Here is a 26,860-nt window from a genome sequence, read left to right as displayed (position 1 = left end):
ATGCCTGCAGAGGTGAAAGGGGTAAGTGTTGATTTAGTATTTGTTTTCTCTTCTCTACCCTCCCTATTTTCTCTCCAATGCTTTCCCTACAGGAGCCCCAGCCACAGCCGGGCTGTATTCTGTATGCTATGCTTGTCTCATGAAGGGGAAAGCATTATTTTCTCCCTCAGATCAGTGTGTTGCAGTCTCACACACCTCGTGTGTGCTCAGGGACATGTTGTTAACACCTCTGTTCAGTGTGTATACTGCAGGCCATATGGAGAGGCTGTTAATCATGGTAACATTATGAGAGGAGGCTGAGTGATAACCACCCACAGGGGAATGTGCTGCTGCTGCTTCATACGCTTTTACACCCAGCACACCGCCAGCCAGCCTGCCAACCACCCAGCAAACTGCCAGCCCAACCTGGTCTCAGAGCATTTCGCATTATTCTGTACGTAAATTCGAGACACTCCATTTAATATGATATGTTACTTTTCGTATGGTATGTATTAATTTGTGGATGTCCATCAACCATTTCGGATGATATGTTGCGAATTACAATTCGTATTATATGTTACGAATTTGTGAAACGTACAATATGTTATGCATTTGTAAAATGTACAATATGTTATGAATTTGCAAAACGTATTATATGTTATGAATTTTAGCTAGCTTGCTAACGTTAGCTAGGCTAGGGGTTAGGGTTAGGGGTTATGGTTAAGGTTAGGGTTAAATTTAGGAGTTAGGTTAAGGGGTTAAGGTTAGGGTTAGGGGAAGGGTAAGCTAAAAGTATTAAGGTTTTGGTTAGGGTTAGCTAACATGCTAAGTAGTTGGAAAGTAGCTAAAAAGTAGTAAGTAGTTGAAATGTTGCTAAAATGCTAAAGTTGTCCATGATGAGATTTTAACTCGCAACCTAAGATTTTAACTCGCAACCTTTAGGTTGCTAGACGTTTGCATTATACACCCACCCATCCACCCCGGGTTGCTAGATGGTCGGGTTATATGCCTACCCATCCACCCCGACCAACCACCACCCTACTTAAGTAAAGGTCCAATGCAGCCGTTTTAATCTGTCTTATGTAACCATACCAAACGTAACAGTGTCTTGGATTTACATACAGAATAATACAAAATGCTCTGAGACCAGGTTGGCCAGCCAGCCAGCCACTGCAAGTTAGAATGACATTAAATATGACCATGCAGTATTTCATTGTTTGTGCACAATGGGGCTTCCTGCCTCCTGCCTCCTGCTTCCTGTATCCTGCACAGACCAACACAAGGGATGAGAGGTGTCCTGTCCTCATTCTCAATGGAAATTAGTCTTGGCACTGCGGTGAATAAGATGGTATATCCTCATGGCGGCAGATCACCTAGCGGTTAAGTGTGTTGGGCTAGTAACCAAAAGATTGCTGGTTAGAATCTCAGAAAATCTGTCGTTATGCCCTTGAGCAAGGCACTTAACCCTAATTCCTCTGGATAAGAGCATTTGATAAATGACTTAAATGTAAGCATGCTGTAATGCCTATAGCTGCAGTGCTGGGAGATTGGACAATGCTGTGTTTGTGTAATGTGGACAGAGAATGTTTTCCTCCCACATCTTGGCTGCGTTACAGAACAAAAACAAGTAATCTTGTTGATCTGATCCCATCTAATTATGAACCCTGGGAGTGGATCTATTACGACAGATTATTACTGTATTTACAGAAATGTTGTGCACACGTTCATTTGACATCAAGTACTAGAGCGATACACATTTCTCTCTCCTCTATCTGATGAACACAAATTGACTGCATTGTCAGTGTTAATTCCAACAGATCACAGCTTCTCCTCTGATCTGCATTAATACCGGGATAGAGGGCAGGCATTTTCTCCCTTGCCTGCATGATTCATCTATCAAAATGAGCTTGTGACAAGTATTAAATGTGGCTTGCGTCTGAAATGCCCTTGACCCGGCCACTAAATCTGAACTCACCCAGTAGAAGATCAGACTGTGGGCTTTCCGCTATACTGTCGTGCAGTCAGCCCCCATTGGACAGCTGAATGGAACAAGACACTAATCGTGTCACTTTGTCCTCTGCTTCAGTGCCTCTAACATCTATCTAATTCATCTCGTAGGTAAACAGCAAATACAGGCTGTAAATTAAGGAATATGAGGATATTTGACCAGTGGCCTCCCGAGTGGCGCACTGGTCTAAGGCACTGCATTGCAGTGCTAGCTGTGCCACTAGAGATCCTGGTTCGAATCCAGGCTCTGTCGTAGCCGGCCGCGACCGGGAGACCCATGGGGCGGCGCACAATTGGCCCAGCGTCGTCCAGGGTAGGGGAGGGAATGGCTGGCAGGGATGTAGCTCAGTTGGTAGAGCATGGTGTTTGTAACGCCAGGGTTGTGGGTTCGATTCCCACGGGGGGTATGAAAAAAATAAAAAATAAAATAAAAATAATAATGTATGCACTCACTACCTGTAAGTTGCTCTGGATAAGAGCGTCTGCTAAATGACTAAAAAGTAAAAAAGTAAAAAGTATATTTATGTGATGGAGGAACAGTTATGAGGGTAGTTGAAACAGTGTTCTAGGGATGAATGAGTGCTTTGAGTGTTTGATGATAAGTGGTGGCTGTACAAATGGAGGCATGGCTGCACAGTGTCGGAAAGATCTGTTGGAAGACTAATCTAAAAACAGGGCCAGAAGTCCCTAACCTCACTATCCATCCCTCTATCCCTCTTTCAAACCCTATTACCATTGCTCAATCCCGCTATCAAGCATTCCTTTAGAGAACAGAGATACCCTGCCTATTTCTAGCCACCCAGCTATTCGTTTACCTCTGCTTTGCAATACCTCCAATCATTCATCCCTCCAAGGCTGTTTAAGCCTGCATCATCTCCTTTCCTTTCCTCTCTCTCTCTCTCTCTCTCTCTCTCTCTCTCTCTCTCTCTCTCTCTCTCTCTCTCTCTCTCTCTCTCTCTCTGTCTTTCTCTCTCTCTCGCTCTATCTGCTGTGTGTCATCCATGGGGCTTTCATCTCTCCTTCTCTCTCTCTACTCTGACAGACTTATTTGCATGAAGATGAGGGCTCTCATGTTTGACATTGTATGTTTGGGAAATGGAGGCTGCGAGTGAATCGAGCTCTCCCATTGCATTAATTAGTTATCCATTATTATTATTATTATTATACCTCCTGCTCCACATTCTGTGGACTATTTTACATTAAGGCCCCTACTATTAAACCTCTGGATTTTATGTGGACTATTTTACATATTGCTCAATGAACTTGGAATACTGCTGAATTCAGTTCTAGTATGTTTCAGTAAGACAAGCAACCTGGGATTCTAATTTGTTTCTGCACAGTAGGATTGAGAGCACTTTCATTTAGTATGGTGAGATATGATGCAGGGAATTTTATGTTGACAGATTATCCGCTGGCTTGCAAGAGATATTGGCACATAAATCAAAATTCTCCCTCATGGTGAATGCGGTTCTAATCATGATCCTATTGACTAAAATCTCAGATTCAGACACTCTTGGGCTTTAGTATGTGATCAAAACAGAATCGTCCTTGACTAAAGAGTATTATGCAAAAACATGTCAACATTTATTATGGGTCATTTTGTTCATATTTTATGCCTCTTTAGTCTATTTATAGACCCATTTTAAGTTGTTTATGTTGTATATTTAATAGATCCTTGTTTTGGGGAAAACAACAAACCCACTGGGCACAGATGTCAATTCCACATCTATTCCATGTTGGTTCAACGTTATTTAGTTGAAATGACGTGGAAACAACGCTGATTAAACTACTGTGTTAGTTTGTTCTTGATGTAAATAAGCATAAATCACTAAATGACCCTGTATGCCTGGGGCTAGCTGCTGGATGGAGAGAGTTGATTAAAGGCAGGACATTGTTATATCTCAGTAATTATGCCAAACCATTTCTCCTCATTAATCTTTTAACACATCAACTCTATCAGCATCTGAACCTCCACAATTACTACCCGGGCCGCCCTGGGCACAAGCGACATAGGTGTTTGCCTAGGGCCCCCGGCTGCTAGGGGGCCCCCTACCAGTTTAGGAACTCAGTCGGGGAATCAACTTACTGTTGAGCGTTAGAATAGTAGAATACACAAGGTGCAATAAAAAAAATGGTTGTGCATCAGCAGTTCCTCTTGTTATGTCAGTCACTGACATTCACTCAATTAGCTCATGTCAGCTTTTATTTTTTTGGATTGGTATGTCAGTCTACCCAACTATCTAAACTTGTAGTAATCATGGCGGAATTACCGACCGGGCATGAAGGGCATATGCCCAGGGGCCCTGACCTCCAGGGGACCCCATTGATTTTCTTAGTCACTCTCACTCAGATATCATATTAACATGGCATAAGTCATGGCAAAATGTGTAGAATTGCAGGAAATTAACTTTAAAACGTACATTTTTCTCTCCGCCGTCAATAGGGGGTCCACTAAAATGTTTTGCCCGCAAGGTGGTGGCTAGTGCCGACCCTGATTACTACAGCCTTCTCTACTCTTTTCCATTCCCCACACATGGCCACACATCAATGTGGAAGTTCTGAATAGCTTAATGGCCTTGCTCTATAGTCTATACAGTGAGGTGGGTGTTTGAAAGCCAGGGCTTAAAAATGAACAATTGCGAGCACTCAGCAGGGGAAGTGAAAGGTCAGCAGAATGGCAGCAGCAGATTGGTCCACGGGGTGAGAGGGTCTCAGGAGAAATCAAACCAACGCGCTTTAATTAAACAGGTGGAGCTCGTTCTCATATTTAGATAATACCCTCTCCTGCTCTCTCCGGGCCTCTCACCTTTAGTTCATGTCTTTATTTCTCCCTCTCTTTACAAAGGGTACTGGGCTCTCTCTCTCTCTGTGTGAAACTTTCTCTCCTGCACTTGGTCTGTAGGAGTAGGATGTCTCTAACTAAATCTCTTCCATTTGCTGTTCGTGCCATGTCTGGTGTGTAGGAGTCGAGTGTGTAACTCTTTCTCCCGTTGTGTAGGAGCAGATCCCAGAGGGGCTGTCCTCTCTGGGGGCTATGATCCTGGAGCCCAAAGAGCCCCCGGTGGAGCATCCATTGCCTGCAGACGATGACCTGGACACACCCACCTCCAACACCTCCGTGGTCACCTCGACCAATGGCAGTTCCACTACAGAGACACAATACTCAGAGACAGAGGTCTTTATCACCTACAGTACCAGTCAAAAGTTTGGACACATCTACTCATTCAAGGCTTTTTCTTTATTTTTACTATTTTCTACATTGTAGAATAATAGTGAAGACATCAAAACTATGAAATAACACATATGGAATCATGTAGTAACCAAAAAGGTGTTAAACAAATCAAACTAGATTTTAGATTTTAGATTCTTCAAAGTAGCCCTTCCTTTGCCTCGATGACAGCTTTGCACACTCTTGGCATTCTCTCAACCAGCTTCACCTGGAATGCTTTTCCAACAGTCTTGAAGGAGTTCCCACATATGCTGAGCACTTGTTGGCTGCTTTTCCTTCACTCTGCGGTCCAACTCATCCCAAACCATCTCAATTGGGTTGAGGTCGGGTGATTGTGGAGGCCAGGTCATCTGATGCAGCGCTACATCACTCTCCTTGGTCAAATAGCCCTTACACAGCCTGGAGGTGTGTTTTGGATCATTGCCCTGTTGAAAAACTAATGATACTCCCACTAAGCGCAAACCAGATGGGATGGCATATCGCTGCAGAATGCTGTGGTAGCCATGCTGGTTAAATGTGCCTTGAATTCTAAATAAATCACCAACAGTGTCACCAGCAAAGCATCCCCACACCATCACACCTCCTCCTCCATGATTCACGGTGGGAACTACACATGCGGAGATCATCTGTTCACCCACACCGCGTCTCACAAAGACACGCGGTTGGAACCAAAAATCTCAAATTTGGACTCCAGACCAAAGGACACATTTCCACCGGCCTAATGTCCATTGCTCGTGTTTCTTGGCCCAAGCAGGTCTCTTCTTCTTATTGGTGTCCTTTAGTAGTGGTTTCTTTGCAGCAATTCGACCATGAAGGCCTGATTCACACAGTTGATGTTGAGATGTGTCTGTGACTTGAACTCTGTGAAGCATTTATTTGGGCTGCAATTTCTGAGGCTGGTAACTCTAATGAACTTATCCTCTGCAGCAGAGGTAACTCTGGGCCTTCCATTCCTGTGGCGATCTTCATGAGAGCCAGTTTCATCATGGCGCTTGATGGTTTTTACGACTGCACTTGAAGAAACTTTAAAAGTTATTGAAATTGTCCATATTGACTGACCTTCATGTCTTAAAGTAATGATGGACTGACGTTTCTCTTTGCTTATTTGAGCTGTTCTTGCCATAATATGGACCTGGTCTTTTACCAAATAGGGCTATCTTCTGTATAACCGCCCCCCACACACACACACACACCTTGTCACAACACAACTGATTGGCTCAAACTCATTAAGAAGGAAAGAAATTCCACAAATTAACTTTTAAGAAGGCACACCTGTTAATTGAAATTCATTCGAGGTGACTACCTCTTGAAGCTGGTTGAGAGAATGCCAAGAGTGTGCAAAGCTGTCATCAAGGCAAAGGGTGGCTATTTGAAGAATCTCAAATATAAAATATATTTTAATTTGTTTAACACTTTTTTGGTTATTATATGATTCCACATGTGTTATTTCATAGTTTTGATGTATTCACTATTATTCTACAATGTAAAAAATAGTAAAAATAAAGAAAAACCCTTGAATGAGTAGGTGTGTCCAAACTTTTGACTGGTAGTGTATATCCCCTATATAATGCTTACTTTAATTACTTCATTTAACAATCAGCCATCATATCCCCCAGGATTATACTGTAATCATTCTCTGCTCCTCTGTAATCTGAAGCATAGATTAATCCTTCATTATATCTCCTATAAAACTCCATATCTCTATTAAGATTTATCACAGAACAATGGGAAACAATAATAAACAATTTCCTGTTCATCTGCAGCCCTGGTGAACCATGATTTTAATCTGAGCCATCCGCCAGAGACAAATTGCAATTCAACAGAATGTACATTTAATGGCCTTAGCTTTTTGAACTGAAGGTTGGTGCGTGCCAGGCTGACAGAATTTTCCTTGGGGAAGTAGCAGCTAACAGAGAAGGCCCCAAAGCTTATCCTAGTGTAGAGAATGGCTAGTGGATACTATTTCCACATACATATTCTACATTACCAAAAGTATGTGGACACCTGCTTGTCGAACATCTCATTCCAAAATCATGGGCATTAATTTGGAGTTGGTCCCCCCTTTGCAGCTATAACAGCCTCCACTCTTCCGGGAAGGCTTTCCACTAGATGTTGGAACATTGCTGCGGGGACTTGCTTCCATTCAGCCACAAGAGCATTAGTGAGGTCGGGCACTGATGTTGGGCGATTAGGCCTGGCTCGCAGTCAGCATTGCAACTCATCCCAAAGGTGTTTGATGGGGTTGAGGTCAGGGCTCTGTGCAGGCCAGTGAATTTCTTCCACAACGATCTCGACAAACCATTTCTGTATGGACCTCGCTTTGTGCACGGGGGCATTGTCATGCTGAAACAGGAAAGGGCCTTCCAAAAACTGTTGCCACAAAGTTGGAAGCACAGAATCGTCTAGAATGTCATTGTATGCTGTAGCATTAAGATTTCCCTTCACTGGAACTAAGGGGCCTAGCCCGAACCATGAAAATCAGCCCCAGACCATTACTCCTCCTCCACCAAACTTTAGAGTTGGCACTATACATTCGGGCAGGTAGCGTTCCCCTGGTATCCGCCAAACCCAGATTCGTCCATCGGACTGCCAGATGGTGAAGCGTGATTCATCACTCCAGAGAACGCGTTTCCACTGCTCCAGAGTCCAATGGCGGCGAGCTTTACACCACTCCAGCCAATGCTTGGCATTGCACATGGTGATCTTAGGCTTGTGTGCGACAACTTGGCCATGGAAACCCATTTCACAAAGCTCCCGATGAACAGTTCTTGTGCTGACGTTGTTTCCAAAGGTAGTTTGGAACTCGGTGGTGAGTGTTGCAACCGAGGACAGACAATTTTTACACGCTACGTGCTTCTGCACTCGGCGGTCCCGTTCTGTGAGCTTGTGTGGCCTACCACTTCGCGGCTGAGCCGTTGTTGCTCCTAGACGTTTCCACATCACAATAACAGCACTTACAGTTGACCGGGCAGCTCTAGCAGGGCAGAAATTAGAAAGAACTGACTTTTGTTGGAAAGGTGGCATCCTATGACGGTGCCACGTTGAAAGTCACTTAGCTCTTCAGTACAGGCCATTCTACTGCCAATGACTGTCTATGGAGATTGCATGGCTATCTGCTCGATTTTATACACCTGTCAGTAACGGGTGTGGTTGAAATAGCCAAATCCACTAATTTGAAGGGGTGTCCACATACTTATGGTAAAAATACTGATTACACGTTGACCTTGGTGGTTGTGGAAGTGTTAACTTCCACTTCTATCAAACAGACCATTTATATTTTCTGCAGTTTACTGTAGTACTCAAAACCACTAGCTGGACCTCAGCTTGTTTCATCACAGTTCAATCTAAACTCTAGGGAAATACATTTTTCACTGACAGTCAAACATAATTCTTTATTTACTGGCCCACCTCAAAGCCAGAAATCTTCTGGAATAAAAATGATGGATCATTCCTGTGAGACAAGAGCTGGTGTGCCATTTTGTGTTCTCTGCTGGTGGGAAAAGAGTTCGTTATGGTGGTAGTTTTGGTGGTAGATGTAGTAGTGGTATAGTAGTAGTGATAAACGTAATTTGAGGCACTGAGTGCAGCTTGAGAATGTCATCTCATGGGTTGGGCTGGAGATAGAGATGGGATTATTAGATCCCATAGTGAGACTGAGTCTGACTGATGTATTGAAATTAACTGTGTGACTTCCTCTCTACAGGACCCCAAGGCTGTTGAACTGGGGAGTGACCAGGCAGACACTCCGGGCACTCCAGACACCCCCGGCCCCCAGCTTCCCCCAGCCCCGCAGCCTCCCCCGGTTCTCCAGATTCCCTTGGTTCCAGACAACCCATCTCTGAAGCCCAGTCCTCTAACTAACGGCCAACACTCCTCTGAGTCCCTCACAACCCCTATCACAACCATTGTTACCACCAACACTCTCCCTCCTCCCTACAACAACACCAACAGTGAGCCCCAGACAGAGAAGCCTGAGGGGCAGAACAGCACCTACACCCTCCCTGACCCTCCCTTTCCTGGCCTGGGGGGTGGCATGTGTGCTGGGTATGGCAGCCTGTCTCGAGGTGGTGTCCACCAGAGCTCCCTCCACACCTACTGGCCCTCCAGGAACTACCAGCCCCAGCCTGGGGGTCACTACACCCTGCCCCTGCTCAGGGACATCTACGGCCAGGTGGGCCTGACCAACCAAACCGAGAGGGAAGGACCAGGGGACGCCACCCTGGGTGGAATCCACCAGCTCAGACCCATCACTACCATGGAGCTCCTGAGGGAACCTTCAAGAACCAGGTTAGGATATGAGCTAGCTAGTTAGGAACATGCATGACAGCAGAACTCCCTAGCAGCAGATCCAAGCTAGTAAGACTGGTGAGTTATTTAAACTCAGGATGGACAGTAGTAAAAGGACATTTCATTTTTGCCACACACATATCAATACCCTCTCTGTAAATGAGTTTACCCTTAACAAAAGCTCATGCTTTCTTCAAGACAGGGCATTGATTTTCGCTGTGTGTAGGTAGTCATTTGAAAAATGAGGGCACATTCTGTGTAATGTTTGCTACTGACAAATAGAAGAGGAGTCATATACTCTCTCATTATCTACATAAATGTTGTTTTAAGTGAAGAGATAACTCTTCATCATACATACTGACCCTCAACATCTGATTAAATTGCTTGTATGTAGTTTATGAACACATTTCCAAAAGAGGAGACTAGAGAATCATGCTATGCAACTCAACACAATATTTCAGCTCAGTATGGATTAGAACCTGTCAATGTCCATATTGCATTCTATAGCAGTGAGCCCCAGTAGGAGCTGTTAGCTGCAGTAGTCCCTGTGGTGTCAGCATGGTGAGGAGGGCGAGACAGATGACCAGCAGTTTAGGAGCATGTGGTATCAATCAGGGGAGGCTGCCTGCCACCAGTCGATAAATAAGGAGGTTTCACCTGTATTACTGACTGACAGCAGCACTTTCCTCAGCTCATAAGCTGTGAATGAGCTGTTTACAGAGGATACTGGACACTATCTCTCCTCCCTCTACCTCTCCCTCTCTTTCCCTATCTTTTGCTCTCTCTCTTTCTCTTCATCTATCAGGAACTCAGGCTGTGAAGGTAAAATATCTGTTTGCACAACTGTTCAGAGAAAATACCAGAGCAAATAACAGTGATTGTACAACAAATAAAATCTAATTGTTTTCTGTGCTTTCTGTCTGTCTCTACATGTAGGCCTATCTCTTTCCCTTGTCTCAGCCCCCCCTCCTCACTTAACCCCTCCTTCCCTTTCTATTTTTCCAGAGGTGGATACGAGGAGGCTCTCATGTCCCAGATGGATGGGGACCCCATCTCCTTCTTCCAGGCCATGTCCAGGGCCCAGATGCTACAGTTCCCCCACAAGCGCAGCAGCATGGTCAGCCTGGACAGCATCCGTAAGGACCCCCGCTGGAGGGACCCCAACCTGAGTGAGGTCATCACCATGCTCAGCCACCCCATGGACCCGGTCAAGTCCAACGCCGCCGCCTACTTGCAGCACCTGTGTTACGAGAACGACCACATAAAGCAGGACGTCAGGCAGCTGAAGGGGGTTCCAGTACTGGTGGGCCTCCTGGACCACCCTAAAGCCGAGGTCCACCGCAAGGCCTGTGGAGCCCTGAGGAACATCTCCTACGGGAAAGACCACCACAACAAGGTGGCCATCAAGAACTGTGAAGGCATCCCGGCCCTGGTCAGACTGCTGAGGAAGTCCAGTAACATGGAGGTCAGAGAGTTGGTCACAGGTACAGTGAGCCTATGACAGAAGTCCTATACAAACATCTCTGTGATGGTTATGAGACTCCCTGATTATTACCCAACCACCTCACTTTACTAACAGTAACTTACATATTATTTTGCATATAGGAACCCTGTGGAATCTGTCCTCCCATGAGCCTCTGAAGATGATGGTCATCAATCATGGGCTCCAGACGCTGACTGATGAGGTCATCATCCCCCACTCTGGCTGGAGGAGAGACCTCACTGAGCACTCCAGACCCCAGGAGACAGAGTGGACTACTGTGTTCAAGAACACCTCAGGGTGTCTCAGGTACAATATGGCAGCTACATAGATGACAAGGTCATGGAACCTTACACAAGAGTAATTGAGGGTTTATTGCTCCATTAATTGGAAGTTCCTAAATTGGACGTAATGGTAAATTAGTTACTGACAGCTTGCTAATAGTGACGCTATGCTAACTTCATCCGCTCCACTAATAGACCTGTTTTGTCCCAGGAATGTGAGCTCAGATGGGGCAGAGGCTCGCCAGAGGCTGAGGGAGTGTGAGGGGCTGGTGGACGCTCTCCTCCATGCCCTACAGTCAGCTGTCGGCAACAAGGAGACAGACAATAAGGTGACCGCAGACATTGTTGAGCACATATAAATTCCAACTAAAACACTATGGCTGGAGTGCAAATCAGTACATTAACCAAAAGTATTCTGGACCACATATGAGAATCAGATCCTCCCTATATTCTATGCATCTGCTGTCTTTGATGAGCATCTTTGTGTTGTTTATGCTCCTCTCTCTCAGTCAGTAGAGAACTGTGTCTGCATCCTGAGAAACCTCTCCTACCACGTCCACAAAGAGGTGCCAGGGGCGGAGCGATTTCAGGAACCCGTGGCCAATCAGGTGCCACGATCAGGATCAGGAGGGAAGAAGAAGAACGAGGCAGACTGTTTTGGAGGGAAAAAGCCCAAGGGTCAGTTACAGTTTTTTTCAATCACTTTGGCAAGTTTTTCAGATGTAAGTGGTATATTTAAAAACTCTGAGTACAAAACTCTTAACTGATAACACTTAATGCCCCCTATCTTATGTTCAGAACCTTTGATTGTGCATTCATTAGGGTTTAGTCATTCATGCAAAATCTAAGTTTTCTGTGAAATACCATGAGCACATTTTGTTAAATCACCAATACATCAGATAATGACAGGCTCACCAGTCAGTCATTTTAACTACCTTTTAATCCAATAGCAGAAAATACAAGATACACATTTCAAAACTGTGCTTTTTGAAGTGCTAAATAGAAAGAATAGTACATGGTAAATACTATTGACTATATAAATTGACATGTATATTTTCTTTTTATATATAATATGTACCCAATGGCAGGTTGTGAGCATGTTGAGAAATATGTCAGTCTTATAGTTTCATTATCCTTATACAGTACATATGCAGGACAAATCATCAGAAATATGGGTATTGTAAAGCAGTTGGCTACTGTAAAAACGTACCATGGTGTTGTATGCAATTTCTGCAACATTGTACAAGATCAGTGGTGATTTTAGCATGTAAATCTTGGTGGGGCAAACTCCCAAAACATTTTTGGGGATGCAAAAATACAATACAACTCAACACTAAACAACACATTAATTGCACTATAACGGTGACAAACTTTGCCCACAAACTGTTAGGAACTACGTAAAGCTGTCCCACCAGCAGAGCTTTCTTTTCAGCACCATGAATCCTTACCACCGCTATACCTGGCTATCAGCAGAGCCTTGTCTGGCACCGAAACAGTTAATTCAGCCTCATTTACTGCCTTTTTTAAAAACATAGCTGATATAGCTGACTTTCTTAAACAAATGTGGTTTCTACTGACAATTGAGATGTACAAACTACGGCATAAGGGAATGATGAGGTGTGGTCCTCTGTAGCTCAGCTGGTAGAGCACGGCGCTTGTAACGCCAGGGTAGTGGGTTCGATCCCCGGGACCACCCATACACAAAAAATGTATGCATACATGACTGTAAGTCGCTTTGGATAAAAGCGTCTGCTAAATGGCATATTATTATGAGCGGATAAGAGGGAATCCGTAATTTCGATTAAGTCATTAATGAGCGAGCTAAGTCGGCTGTAGCCAATATAACTATTCGTTCAGCGCTTTTGAAATGTACAGCGACAGAATTCATAACATGGGCCGTTCTTACAGTATTCTCCCTGTACACCAAGTCAGAACCGTAGGATAAATAAAGGGGTATATAAGCAGACAACGAAAGGTCTTACAATGTTCGATGATGACATTTCTCTAAAACAGGCTATAGGCTACTGTGGCTAGCGAAAGTATTCACCCCCCTTGGAATTTTTCCTATTTTGTTGCCTTACAACCTGGAATTAAAATGGATTTTTGGGGGGTTTGTATCATCTGATTTACACAACATGCCTACCACTTTGAAGATGCAAAATATTTTGGGGGGTGAAACTAACAAGAAATAAGACAAAATAACAGAAAACTTGAGCGTGCATAACTATTCACCCCCCCCCCAAAGTCAATACTTTGTAGAGACACCTTTTGCAGCAATTACAGCTGCAAGTCTCTTGGGGTATGTCTCTATAAGCTTGGCACATCTAGCCACTGGGACTTTTGCCCATTCTTCAAGGCAAAACTGCTCCAGCTCCTTCAAGTTGGATGGGTTCTGCTGGTGTACAGCAATCTTTAAGTCATACCACAGATTCTCAATTGGATTGAGGTCTGGGCTTTGACTAGGCCATTCCAAGACATTTAAATGTTTCCCCTTAAACCACTCAAGTGTTGCTTTAGCAGTATACTTAGGGTCATTGTCCTGCTGGAAGGTGAACCTTCGTCCCAGTCTCAAATCTCAAGAATTTCCCTGTATTTAGCGCCATCCATCATTCCTTCAATTCTGACCAGTTTCCCAGTCCGTGCCGATGAAAAACATCCCCACAGCATGATGCTGCCACCACCATGCTTCACTGTGGGGATGGTGTTCTCGGGGTGATGAGAGGTGTTGGGTTTGCGCCAGACATAGCGTTTTCCTTGATGGCCAAAAAGCTAAATTTTAGTCTCATCTGACCAGAGTACCTTCTTCCATATTTTTGGGGAGTCTCCCACATGGCTTTTGGCAAACACCAAACGTGTTTGCTTATTTTGTTCTTTAAGCAATGGCTTTTTTCGGGCCTTTCTTCCGTAAAGCCCAGCTCTGTGGAGTGTACGGCTTAAAGTGGTCCTATGGACAGATACTCCAATCTCTGCTGTGGAGCTTTGCAGCTCCTTCAGGGTTATCTTTGGTCTCTTTGTTGCCTCTCTGATTAATGCCCTCCTTGCCTGGTCCATGAGTTCTGGTGGGCGGCCCTCTCTTGGCAGGTTTGTTGTGGTGCCATATTCTTTCCATTTTTTAATAATGGATTTAATGGTGCTCCGTGGGATGTTGAAAGTTTCGGATATTTTTTTATAACCCAAACCTGATCTGTACTTCTCCACAACTTTGTCCCTGACCTGTTAGGAGAGCTTCTTGGTCTTCATGGTGCCGCTTGCTTGGTGGTGCCCCTTGCTTAGTGGTGTTGCAGACTCTGGGGCCTTTCAGAACAGGTGTATATATACTGAGATCATGTGACAGATCATGTGACACTTAGATTGCACACAGGTGGACTTTATTTAACTAATTATGTGACTTCTGAAGGTAATTGGTTGCACCAGATCTTATTTAGGGGCTTCATAGCAAAGGGGGTGAATACATATGCAAGCACCACTTTTCCGTTATTTATTTTTTAGACTTTTCTGAAACAAGTTATTTTTTTCATTTCACCAATTTGGACTATTTTATGTACAGTTGAAGTCGGGAGTGTACGTACACCTTAGCCAAATACATTTAAACTCAGTTTTTCACAATTCCTGACATTTAATCCTAGTAAAAATTCCCTGTCTTAGGTCAGTTAGGATCACCACTTTATTTTAAGGATGTGAAATGTCAGAATAATAGTAGAGAGAATGATTTATTTAAGCTTTTATTTATTTCATCACATTCCCAGTGGGTCAGAAGTTTACATACGCTCAATTAGTATTTGGTAGCATTGCCTTTAAATTGTTTAACTTGGGTCAAACATTTCGGGTAGCCTTCCATAAGCTTCCCACAATAAGTTGGGTGAATCTTGGCCCATTCCTCCTGACAGAGCTGGTGTAACTGAGTCAGGTTTGTAGGCCTCCTTGCTCACACACACTTTTTGAGTTCTGCCCACACATTTTCAATAGGATTGAGGTCAGGGCATTGTGATGGCCACTCCAATACCTTGACTTTGTTGTCCTTAAGCCATTTTGCCACAACTTTGGAAGTATGCTTGGGGTCATTGTCCATTTGGAAGACCCATTTGCGACCAAGCTTTAACTTCCTGACTGATGTCTTGAGATGTTGCTTCAATATATCCACATAATTTTCCTTCCTCATGATGCCATCTATTTTGTAAAGTGCACCAGTCCCTCCTGCAGCAAAGCACCCCCACAGCATGATGCTGCCACCCCTGTGCTTCACGGTTGGGATGGTGTTCTTTGGCTTGCAAGGTACCCCCTTTTTCCTCCAAACATAACGATGGTCATTATGGCCAAACAGCTCTATTTTTGTTTAATCAGACCAGAGGACTTTTCTCCAAAAAGTACGATCTTTGTCCCCATATGCAGTTGCAAACCGTAATCTGGCTTTTTTATGGCGGTTTTGGAGCAGTGCCTTCTTCCTTGCTGAGCGGCCTTTCAGGTTATGTCGATATAGGACTCTTTACTGTGGATATAGATACTTTTGTACCTGTTTCCTCCAGCATCTTCACAAGGTCCTTTGCTGTTGTTCTGGGATTGATTTGCACTTTTCGCACCAAAGTATGTTCATCTCTAGGAGACAGAACGCGTCTCCTTCCTGAGCGGTATGACGGCTGCGTGGTCCCATGGTGTTTATACTTGCACACTATTGTTTGTACAGATGAACGTGGTACCTGCAGGCGTTTGGGAATTGCTCCCAAGGATGAACCAGACTTGTGGAGGTCTACAATTTTTTTTCTGAGGTCTTGGCTGATTTCTTTTGATTTTCCCATGATGTCAAGCAAAGATTCACTGTGAGTTTGAAGGTAGGCCTTGAAATACATCCACAGGCACACCTCCAATTTACTTAAATGATGTCAATTAGCCTATCAGAAGCTTCTAAAGCCATGACATCATTTTCTGGAATTTTCCAAGATGTTTAAAGGCACAGTCAACTTAGTGTATGTAAACGTCTGACCCACTGGAATTATGATACAGTGAATTATAAGTGAAATAATCTGTCTGTAAACAATTGTTGGAAAAATTACTTGTGTCATGCACAAAGTAGATGTCCTAACCGACTTGCCAAAACTATAGTTTGTTAACAATACATTTGTGGAGTGGTTGAAAAATGAGTTTTAATGACTCCAACCTAAGTGTATGTAAACTCCCGACTTCAACTGTATGTCCATTACTATGTCCAAGCTCTGCCCTACCTGCCCTGAATGACAGGTCGCCACTGTACAAGATCACCTTTCTATGTGACTTGTCAACTGATACAGTATTGACTGTCTCTCTGCTTACAGTGTATCAATGAAATCAGATAATGAGTGGAATACAGTATATTGTTATACATACAACCCAGGTATTTCAGCAGTGCATTGTACACTACACTATAATTCCAAATGGTAGCACATAGAGTGACTTTTTCCACTTTGTCCTATTGAAGCACACTAGCTGATTGAGAATGATGCTGTAGTAATTAAGGCCACATCCAGTTCATTGTATTGTTAACAAATTACAAGAAAATCATATAAAAAGTAAAGTGAATATTACATTTTGAAAAGCAGATAGATTAAATATGTTTCCAAATTAAAAGAGTGATTTGGTGCAGCGAACAAGTGCCTTTGTGAATTTGTTTGTTGTACTCGGTCAATTGAAAATGTGCTTAGAGTTTCTAAAAACGAGCCATTTTGATGATCTGTTAAGATTTTTGTGCTTAGAGTTGTGAAAATGTACCACATAGGTACCAAAATTGCACTAAAGTGATTGAAAATAAACTGTAAATTGGACCTCATGATGGCACTTTATGAATGGTTGTCATTGCAGTTTGGCAAGAATTGGGTGATTTCTGGTGTGTAGTTTGTATTGCTGTAATGTTATATTTGACAATGTCTTCCTTATTTGTCTTTTGTTTTGTTTCCTTCCATCAACATGCACAAGAGGAGTGGTTCAATCAAAGTAAGTCTGTCTAAATAAATGCATTATATTTGATAATCAAAAAATTAAGTTTCATTCCAAAACGCTATAATATATACATTTTCAGAAATGTTGGTAAAACAGCTTTTATTGTTTAAATAAATTATGAAAAAGATTGGTGTGTTTTCTCACTATCTAATCATGGCATGGGGTTGTTCAATGAGAGACATGTATTTGTTTAAAATCTATTACTTGATGGTTTCATATCAGAGAGACAAATAATCCTGTTTTTTGCAAAATGCTATTTATCCGCCTCACTCTCAGAGCAATAAGTTGTATTGCTAGGTTTTACACAGTTAAATGTAATGAATAACACAATTTTGTATAAATAAATGTACAAATTATACATTTATGACATCAATATAAAAAAAAAAATCACAAAATAATTCAATACAGTAATATGATGCTCTTGTCCACTGACTCTTTAGTCCAGGGGTTCCCAAACTTTTTCACCAGGCCCCTTCCAGCATTGGGGAACATCCCTCGCCCCCCCTGCGCGCCACGTCTATTTCTCTGGGCACAAGCACTGTTCATGACACAAACTGTTCACACCCCTCTTGTTGGCGGAGAGAAAATGGAGCAGGTCTGAAGCTAATTTCCTGCAATTTTACACTTTGTCATGGGGTGCAGTGGACATTTTGCAGTTTTAAGCTAATGTTCTTGCAATTCTATGCATTTTGCCATTTCTAATGTGTATTCATGTGATATTTGAGTGACACAAAAATTATGACAGCTTTCAGGGGGGCGCGGGATTTAATATAATCGTCCGGATTAGTGTCCCACCACTTGAAAGCAGCAGCTCTAGCCTTTAGCTCAGTGCAAATGTTGCCTGTAATCCATGGCTTCTGGTTGGGATATGTACGTACGGTCACTGTGGGGATGACGTCGTCGATGCACTTATTAATGAAGCTGGTGACAGATGTGGGAAACTCTAAAATCGATTAATTACAAATCTGAGAACAGCAATATTTTACACACACATGAAGGTACCCATAAGCAATAATTTCTGATGAAAAAACACAAATGTGAAAAATCGGTGCATATAGCGTTTTGGAAATAAACTTTTCAAATACATAATAATGTTCTGTCAACTATGAGACACCAGGACCTCTTCTCTGTGGTTGCTTGCCCTGTTGTCTGTCTCGAGTCTTGAGCTTCAATGGAAGACCTTGGTATTTCTGACTCATTATCATCATTGTCATGTCTTTATACACTTCCCATGTTTTGATATTTCCTATTTATTGTGTTTGTCATACCTTGACATTTCCATTGCGCCTTGCGCTAACCATGGTGTGCGTGTGTATGTGTGTGTGTGTGTGTGTGTGTGTGTGTGTGTGTGTGTGTGTGTGTGTGTGTGTGTGTGTGTGTGTGTGTGTGTGTGTGTGTGTTTGTCTAGGCTGGAGAAATGGACCAACTGACAAAAAATATGGAACACTGGATTTACCCAAACGCACACAACCAACGAAAGGTAAAGTTTGGAGCATCTTTAGTGATCTGTGGATTGGTCAAGACATGCAATTTTGTAACTTAATGAAGCATTCCAAAGACTTACAGTGTGGAAAACCTTGACATGAGGCGTCTGTATTGTGCATGATGTAGAATAGTTCCGAATGTGTTATAATGTCAAGAAGTGACTGGATTGTATTGGAAACAATCAGACACAAAAGTAGACTGTCTGAATGCCTTGACAGAACGACATGGTGCATACAAACGCTGTATGTCAGTTACTGTATGAGTACAATACAATATGGAATAGCTTGATGTGGTTGCTGTGGTTGCAGTGCCTTCAGGACGTATTCATACCCTTTGACTTATCCAACATGTTGTTGTGTTACAGCCTGAATTCAAAATGGATTAAATTGTTGTTGTTGTTTCTCACCAATCTACACACAATACCCCATAATGACAAAGTGAAAACATGTTTTTTGAAATTTTTGCACATTTCTGAAAATGAAATACAGAAATATTTAATTTACATAAGTATTCACACCCCTGAGTCAATACATGTTAGACTCACCTTTCGCAACGATTACCAATGTGAGTCTTTCTGGGTAAGTCTCTAAGAGCTTTGCACACCTGGATTTAACAATATTTGCACATTATTCATTTTTAAATTCTTCAAGCTCTGTCAAGTTGGTTATTGATCATTGCTAAACAGCCATTTAAGTCTCTCCATAGATTTTCAAGCTGATTTTAAGTCAAAACTGTAACTACGCCACGCGGGAACATTCAATGTCATCTTGGTAAGCAACCCCAGTGTATATTTGGCCTTGTGTTTTAGATTATTGTCCTACTGAAAGGTGAATTTGTCTCCCAGTGTCTGTTGGAAAGCAGACTGAACCAGGTTTTGCTCTAGGATTTTGCCCGTGTTTAGCTCTATTCCATTTATTTTTATCCCCAAAACTTCCCTAGTCCTTGCCGATGACAAGCATACCCATAACATGAGGCAGCTACCACCATGCTTGAAAATATGAAGAGTGGTACTGTGATGTGTTGTGTTGGATTTACCCCAAACATAACGCTTTGTATTCAGGACATAAAGTTAATTTATTTGCCACATTCTTTGCAGTTTTACTTTAGTGTCTTATTGCAAACAGGATGCATTTTTATTCTGTACAGAATTCCTTCTTTTCACTCTGTCATTTGGGTTAGTATTGAGGAGTAACTACAATGTTGTTGATCCATCCTCAGTTTTCTCCTATCACAGTCACTAAACTCTGTAACTGTTTTAAAAGTCACCATTGGCCTCATGGTGAAACCCCAGAGTGGTTTCCTTCCTCTCCGGCAACTATGTTAGGAAGGACACCTGTATCTTTGTAGTGACTGTGTGTATTGATACACCCTCCAAAGTGTAATTAATAACTTTATGATGCGCAAAGGGATATTCAATGTCTGCTTTTTTTTACCCATCTACCAATAGGTGCCCTTCTTTGCGAGGCATTGGAAAACCTCCCTGGTCTTTGTGGTTGAATCTGTGTTTGAAATTCACAGATAATTGTATGTGTGGGGTACAGAGATGAGGTAGTTATTCAAAAATCATGTTAAACACTATTATTGCACACAGAGTGAGTCCATGCAACGTATTATGTGACTTGTTAAGCAAATTTTTACTTCTGAACTTATTTAGGCTTGCCATAACAAAGGGGTTGAATACTTTTTATTAATTTGTAAAAATGTTAAAAACAGAATTCCACATTGACATTGTAGGGTATTGTGTGTAAACCAGTGACACAAATCTCAATTTAATCAATTTAAAATTCAGGCTGTAACACAACAAAATGTGGAAAAAGTCAAGGGGTGTGAATACTTTCTGAAGGCACTATATATTGTGTGTCTGTGCTTTTGTGTTTGAGGTGGGGGCAGTGAGCGGAGTGAACAGCTATTGTAGGTTATATTCAGCGTTAAATGAAGGGATGATTTTGTGTCATGATGTGATTATAAGGCACTATAGCTTTACTTTGTGTATGAAATATAATGTGTGATTTAAGCAGGCATTGTGTGATATCCCAGACTGTTGAGAGGATTCTGTACTAGTCTTTGACATTCAGAAGATCCCACAGAAGATTAAACCTTAGGAAAGAAGAGAGTTGTATAATTGAATGGATTATAAAACTCTCTTCTATATGACATTGACATCATCGTAGCAGCTCTGCCGTTGTGGTTTGAATATAATCAGATACATACATATTTATAAGCGAAACACAATGCAAGGCAAGAGAAAAATCTTTCCCTGAGCATTGTTGATGTCTTTTGATGTAGAAGTCCAGACAGGTTCAAAGGGAACGTTTGGTCATGGCCCACCAGAGCCCATCTGAGTGTTGGTGAGAGGATTACTGATGACACTGGGTAGCAATGCAGGTAGCACAAGTCTACAGGTCTGTAGAAAATCTTATACCCTCAACAGAACCTGTGCGTCCGGATGTGGAGCCCTCCTGCGCTCCTGCCAGCGGCTGCAATCATTGTGATAATCAGGTTACAGGCCTATGTAAGGATTAGACAGCATGTAAGCCTTGGAGCCAGCAGCAGCCACCCAGCAGCTTCTGCTTCAGCTGGCTGAATATGGATGGAAAGCCTCTGGAGGACAGGCTGTAACAGAATTGCTGTGTATTTTCACTCCTTCTGTACTCTAGTCAGGCTGCTGGGGATGTGTGTGTAGCTAGAAGCGTCTCACTCCAGTAGAATAGTACAGTCTGTGAGTGAATATGGTTGAAGTTAGTGGGGGATACCGTATGTAGACAGATAGATGGATTTCTTAGCAGAGAAGAGCTCTCTGAGAGCTGATAGGAGTTGGAGCCCGCAGTATCCATTTGTTAATAATAGAATAGAAATCCATGTTTACATGCTGTGTGGGTGTTTGCGCGTGTTTGTACAAAACGAAAGTTGGGAGTTGGGAAAACATTTTGTAATTTCAAACACAGTCCAAATCCCCTAGCCAGGCAGAACATTCCTTCAACATAAAAGCAGTGTGAATATTTAATACACACACACACAAGCATGGCTGAGCTTTAATTGGTGTTATCATCTTGTGTACATTATATATTATTATATACTATTTGTGAAATACTAATCCAAGGATAATTTTGTGCTTCATAGCCTGACTTTGAGCTTCATAGCATATCTGTATTCTCTAGAGGAATCATCTGATAGCTGATCAATCTTTGCTCCTTGTCTTGCAGTGCTCTGTCCATGGTTCTGGACCAAGAAACCATGACTATGAAAGAGATTTTGTCTTTGATGTCATAGGAAACTACTATTGCATTTTTCATATCATCCTGCTCTAAGTCATCAAACTTTGGCCTAAAAACTCCAAGCTGTCAGAAAAAGTATACTGTACTACTTCATAAAACAAACAGTAGGGTACAAGTCCTCAGTTTTATCACATCTGTGTTTCACTATGAAGTCTGAACTGTGCTAGCTTTATAAGCGCTATATGTGCTGTTTGGTTGCTGATTGGTGGCTGGTGGCTTGAGAATCCACTGTGTCCCATCATGTCAGTTCCAATGTGTATGAGAGTTCTCTACTGGTTGCAGATGTGCTGTTTCTCTCTCTCTCTCTCTCTCTCTCTCTCTCTCTCTCTCTCTCTCTATCTCTCTCTCTCTCTCTCTCTCTCTCTCTCTCCCCCTCTGTCTTTCTCTCTCTCTGTAGGTCTGGAGCTGCTGTACCAGCCGGAGGTGGTGAGGCTGTACCTGTCTCTTCTCACTTGCAGTCAAAACCACAACACCCTGGAGGCAGCAGCTGGTGCTCTGCAGAACCTTGCTGCAGGACACTGGGCTGTGAGTGAAGGGCAATGAGGGAGACGTTTATCTGAGGCTGTGGGAGAACAGAGTGTTTGCTTCTCATCCTCTCTCTATTTCTCTCTCTCTCTCTTTCTCTCTGTGTGAAGGGTTGATTGAAGTGTGGTGTGTGGTTGAAGTGTGGTTGAAAAGCTATCATGTATATAAAAGTATGATGTGTATGAAGCCTCACAAGTAGCACAATAGAAGTGTACAATTTATTCATTTACATTTTAGTCATTTAGCAGACGCTCTTATCCAGAGCGACTTACAGGAGCAATTTAGGGTTAATATATGTTCTATTATTCTCTCTCTCTGTGCCTTTTCTCAGTGGTCCAGTTACATCCGGGCCACAGTTAGGAAGGAGAAAGGTCTTCCTGTCCTGGTGGGGCTACTGCGTTCAGATGGTGATAAAGTGGTCCGGGCTGTAGCTATTGCTCTCCGCAACCTTGCCATAGATCGACGGAACAAAGACCTCATAGGTACACGCATATAAACACGTATGCACACATAAATGCATGCATGCATGCACGCATGTGCACACGCACGCACGCACACACATAGATTATAGATTATTTTACCCTTTGCCCCACAGGGAGCTATGCCATGAGGGACCTGGTCAGTAACCTGCCCTGTGGTCAGCAGCGGCCAGCCAAGAACCTGGAAGGGGACACAGTGGTGGCCATTCTGAACACGATCCATGAGATCATCTCAGACAGCCCTGAGAACACCCGTGGTCTCATACAGGGTCACGGCATCCAGAAACTGGTAGCCATCAACAAGACAAGGTAGATTATCATAGAATAGTATCTTTGGTGTTGGTTATGGGAGTTGGTTTCAATTGGCTAGATGCTCAGTCCACCATGCTACACTCTCTCCTTTATGCTGGCTCTGGTTTATTCTGTTGTTTCTTTGCTAGTCAATCTGTGCGGGATACCAAAGCAGCATCTCAGGTCCTACAGACAGTGTGGGCCTACAAGGAACTGAGAAACCTTCTCTACAGGGGAGGCTGGAACAAGAGCCACTTTAAGGTTTCTCATGGCATGCTGTAGAATGCTGTATTCCCCATTCACTACACAGTCCAAATGGGTGGCACGAACACAAGTCTGTTATTGAGCACTGTATGGGACACAATTAGTTAATAATGGCATACTGTGTATTCTTTCTTTTTTACTTTCAGTCAACAACTAGTGGAATGCCCAAAAGAACTAAGAGTGGAAAGTCAGCCTATGATGACATCATACTCCCTCTGATGGAGAAAAACCAAGGTCAGCATGAGACTGTAGCTTCAGAATAAGTGTGTGTGTGTGTGTGTGTGTGTGTGTGTGTGTGTGTGTGTGTGTGTGTGTGTGTGTGTGTGTGTGCAGGGAGATTGTTCAAGATTGATGTCGAAATTGGAAGTCTATCCATTCCTGAGGACATCGGGAAATGCCTTCAAACCCGGCCACTAGGGGGCAACAGTGAGCGCTATTACCATCAAGTAGGCTTGGGTAATCCCATGACTCTGGATCAGAAGGTTAGATGTTTGATCCCAGTCGTGGACACTGTTTTTTTTGTTTTGTTAGTTTTTTTTCCCCTATCCCAAACCTTATCCTTTACCTTACCCATTTGGAATGAATGCTTAAACTTAATGTTTTAACCCTATCCCAAACCTTAACCTTTACCTTACCCATTCAGAATGAGTGCCTAAACATAATGTTTTAACCCTATCCCAAACCTTTACCCTACCTTACCCATTCGGAATGAGTGCCTAAACTTAATGTTTTAACCCTATCCCAAACCTTATCCTTTACCTTACCCATTTGGAATGAATGCTTAAACTTAATGTTTTAACCCTATCCCAAACCTTAACCTTTACCTTACCCATTCAGAATGAGTGCCTAAACATAATGTTTTAACCCTATCCCCAACCTTTACCCTACCTTACCCATTCGGAATGAGTGCCTAAACTTAATGTTTTAACCCTATCCCAAACCTTAACCTTTACCTTACCCATTCGGAATGAGTGCCTAAACTTAATGTTTTAACCCTATCCCAAACCTTAACCCTTACCTTACCCATTCGGAATGAGTGCCTAAACTTAATGTTTTAACCCTATCCCAAACCTTAACCTTTACCTTACCCATTCGTAATGAGTGCCTAAACACAATGTTTTAACCCTATTCCAAACCTTAACCCTTACCTTACCCATTCGGAATGAATGCCTAAACTTAATGTTTTAACCCTATCCCAAACCTTAACCTTTACCTTACCCATTCGAAATGAGTGCCTAAACTTAATGTTTTAACCCTATCCCAAACCTTAACCCTTACCTTACCCATTCGGAATGAGTGCCTAAACGTAATGTTTTAACCCTATCCCAAACCTTAACCCTTACCTTACCCATTCGGAATGAGTGCCTAAACGTAATGTTTTAACCCTTAACTTCGGTTTGGATAAATGGAACATACAGAGCAGCAGGAGTCAACCCAGGGTGTCAAAAACACTTGATATTTGATATTTGGAGCAAATTCGAAATTTTCCTCGTTTAGAGAAAGTGGATGAATGTTTACTTCTGCAGTGAGACTGTGATAGCTTGTTGTGTGTGTGTGTGTGTGTGTGTGTGTGTGTGTGTGTGTGAGTGTGTGTGTGTGTGTGTGTTCGTGCAGATGTAGGATCTTCATTTGAGCCAGTTTGCTACAGCAGGAAAATAATCCTGCAGCCACAGGACATTTGAATTATTATGTGGATTGTAATTAATGGCAATTTTTATAGGGGTTGATATATTTTTCTTTAGGGCAAATCAATTCTGAAATTTCAAAGTGGAAATTAGAAACTTTAGAAGCCTTTTTAAATACCTCAAATACACTACAAGTTTGCATTTCCTGCTGTGCAGGAAAATTCCCCGAAACAAAAGAGTGATCAAATGAAGATCCTACATCTGTATGTGAACCTGTTTCTTGTAATTTGAATGCGAAATAACCTTTGTTTATTGTATTCTGTCTGTATTTCCCACAGATGGATACTCCACTGTGGAGCAGAGTGACAGAGTGGGTGATGGGTTACTCCAGGTCAGTGCCATATGAGCTCCTTCCTATCCTAAGGTCAGGAGTTCTTAAATAGTGACTCACAAGATTGAAAGGTCCAGTGCAGTAAAAAACGTGATTTTCCTGTGTTTTATATATATTTCCACACTATGAGGTTGAAATAAGACTGTGAAATTTTGAAAATTATTATAATGTCATTTAAATGTAAGAAATTTCCACCAGTTTTGGTGGGATGGAGTTTTGGCTTGCCTGGTGACATCACCAGGCTGTAAATTAGTTAATAGACCAATAGGAAGGAGAGTTCCAAACCTCTCTGCTAATAACAGCTATTTTTCATTTTTCCCCTCCCCACTCATACCACTTCCAGACAGTCCTAGCAAAATTCTTCCTTGAGAAATTGCTCTTTACCTTGAAGAATTTTTTTTATATATATATATTTTTACAATTTTAATTGAAAACAATCACAGTAAGGTACTTAATTGTTACTCAGAAATGATTTGATATTGAGATAAAAACAGCCGCATTGGACCTTTAACTAAATACTTATTCTATTTTGTTGCAGAGTATCCCAGAGAGGAAGCACTTCATCCGGGCTGGAAGGCCTGCAGTGGGTCTGGTGGACCGCAAACCTCCTCCTCTCGACTCCTGGGTCTGAGGCTGGCAGAAGGGATTATAGTGCAGGTAAATTACATTTCACTTAACTATTTTAGGATTTATGTTTTACTCATTGTTGTGATACACATGTTCATTGCTTTTGCTATTGGGGGTCATAGATGACGAAAATATTTGTCATTGACCTTTGTCTTTTTTGTTTTGTTTACAGGAGAAATGATAGTAAAAGAGGAAGTGAAACATCAACATTTGTGGAGGTCATTGTGGTGTTTATTCTTTAGACGGACATTCTGTAGGTCAGTTCACCATTCAGGACAACATGGTTATTCTCCCTCCAGCAAATCAGAATGGAGTAAATATAGGATCTTACATTTACATGTTCAAAGTGTTATTCAAACTCTGGCTATAGTTGAACAGAACCTCTATACTATATTTTACACATACTGGACAGTGGGATGAGTGGAGTGACACAGCTGAATGTAGTGCAGGACGAGAAATACAAAACTAACACTTTCTATGAAATTAGGATTTGTCAAAACCTTTTTTTTTTTTTTACCTGCCCTATTCCTCCAGTATTCACATACTGTGTTGTTTCACTCCTGCAAATTGTGCATTACTTTCATGTGAGAGACTAGTTGGAAATGGGATTGTAAATGTGTAATAAAATATTAATATTCTAAATGAAGGCATTTATATTGTAATAT

General features: G+C 42.3%; 1 protein-coding gene across 1 annotated transcript; it reads left to right on the top strand.

The window, feature by feature from the left end:
* On the top strand, positions 1-26,199 carry LOC311135982 (splicing regulator ARVCF-like; the record flags this gene model as incomplete). Its single annotated transcript, XM_084170027.1, has 16 exons — positions 1-21; positions 4,985-5,161; positions 8,919-9,502; positions 10,508-10,986; positions 11,108-11,291; positions 11,478-11,595; positions 11,776-11,944; positions 17,210-17,227; positions 18,642-18,713; positions 22,391-22,518; positions 22,835-23,000; positions 23,114-23,306; positions 23,438-23,549; positions 23,702-23,786; positions 25,516-25,568; positions 26,107-26,199. The coding sequence occupies 16 exons, from the start codon at positions 1-3 to the stop codon at positions 26,197-26,199; spliced, it is 2,652 nt and encodes an 883-aa protein (XP_084026153.1).
* Between the last annotated feature and the right edge of the window lie 661 nt (positions 26,200-26,860).

This window comes from Coregonus lavaretus, assembly GCF_964263955.1.
Source record: "Coregonus lavaretus genome assembly, chromosome: 10".
In the NCBI taxonomy this organism is placed as follows: Eukaryota; Metazoa; Chordata; class Actinopteri; order Salmoniformes; family Salmonidae; genus Coregonus; species Coregonus lavaretus.
This window is presented reverse-complemented; position numbering and strand designations above follow the sequence as displayed.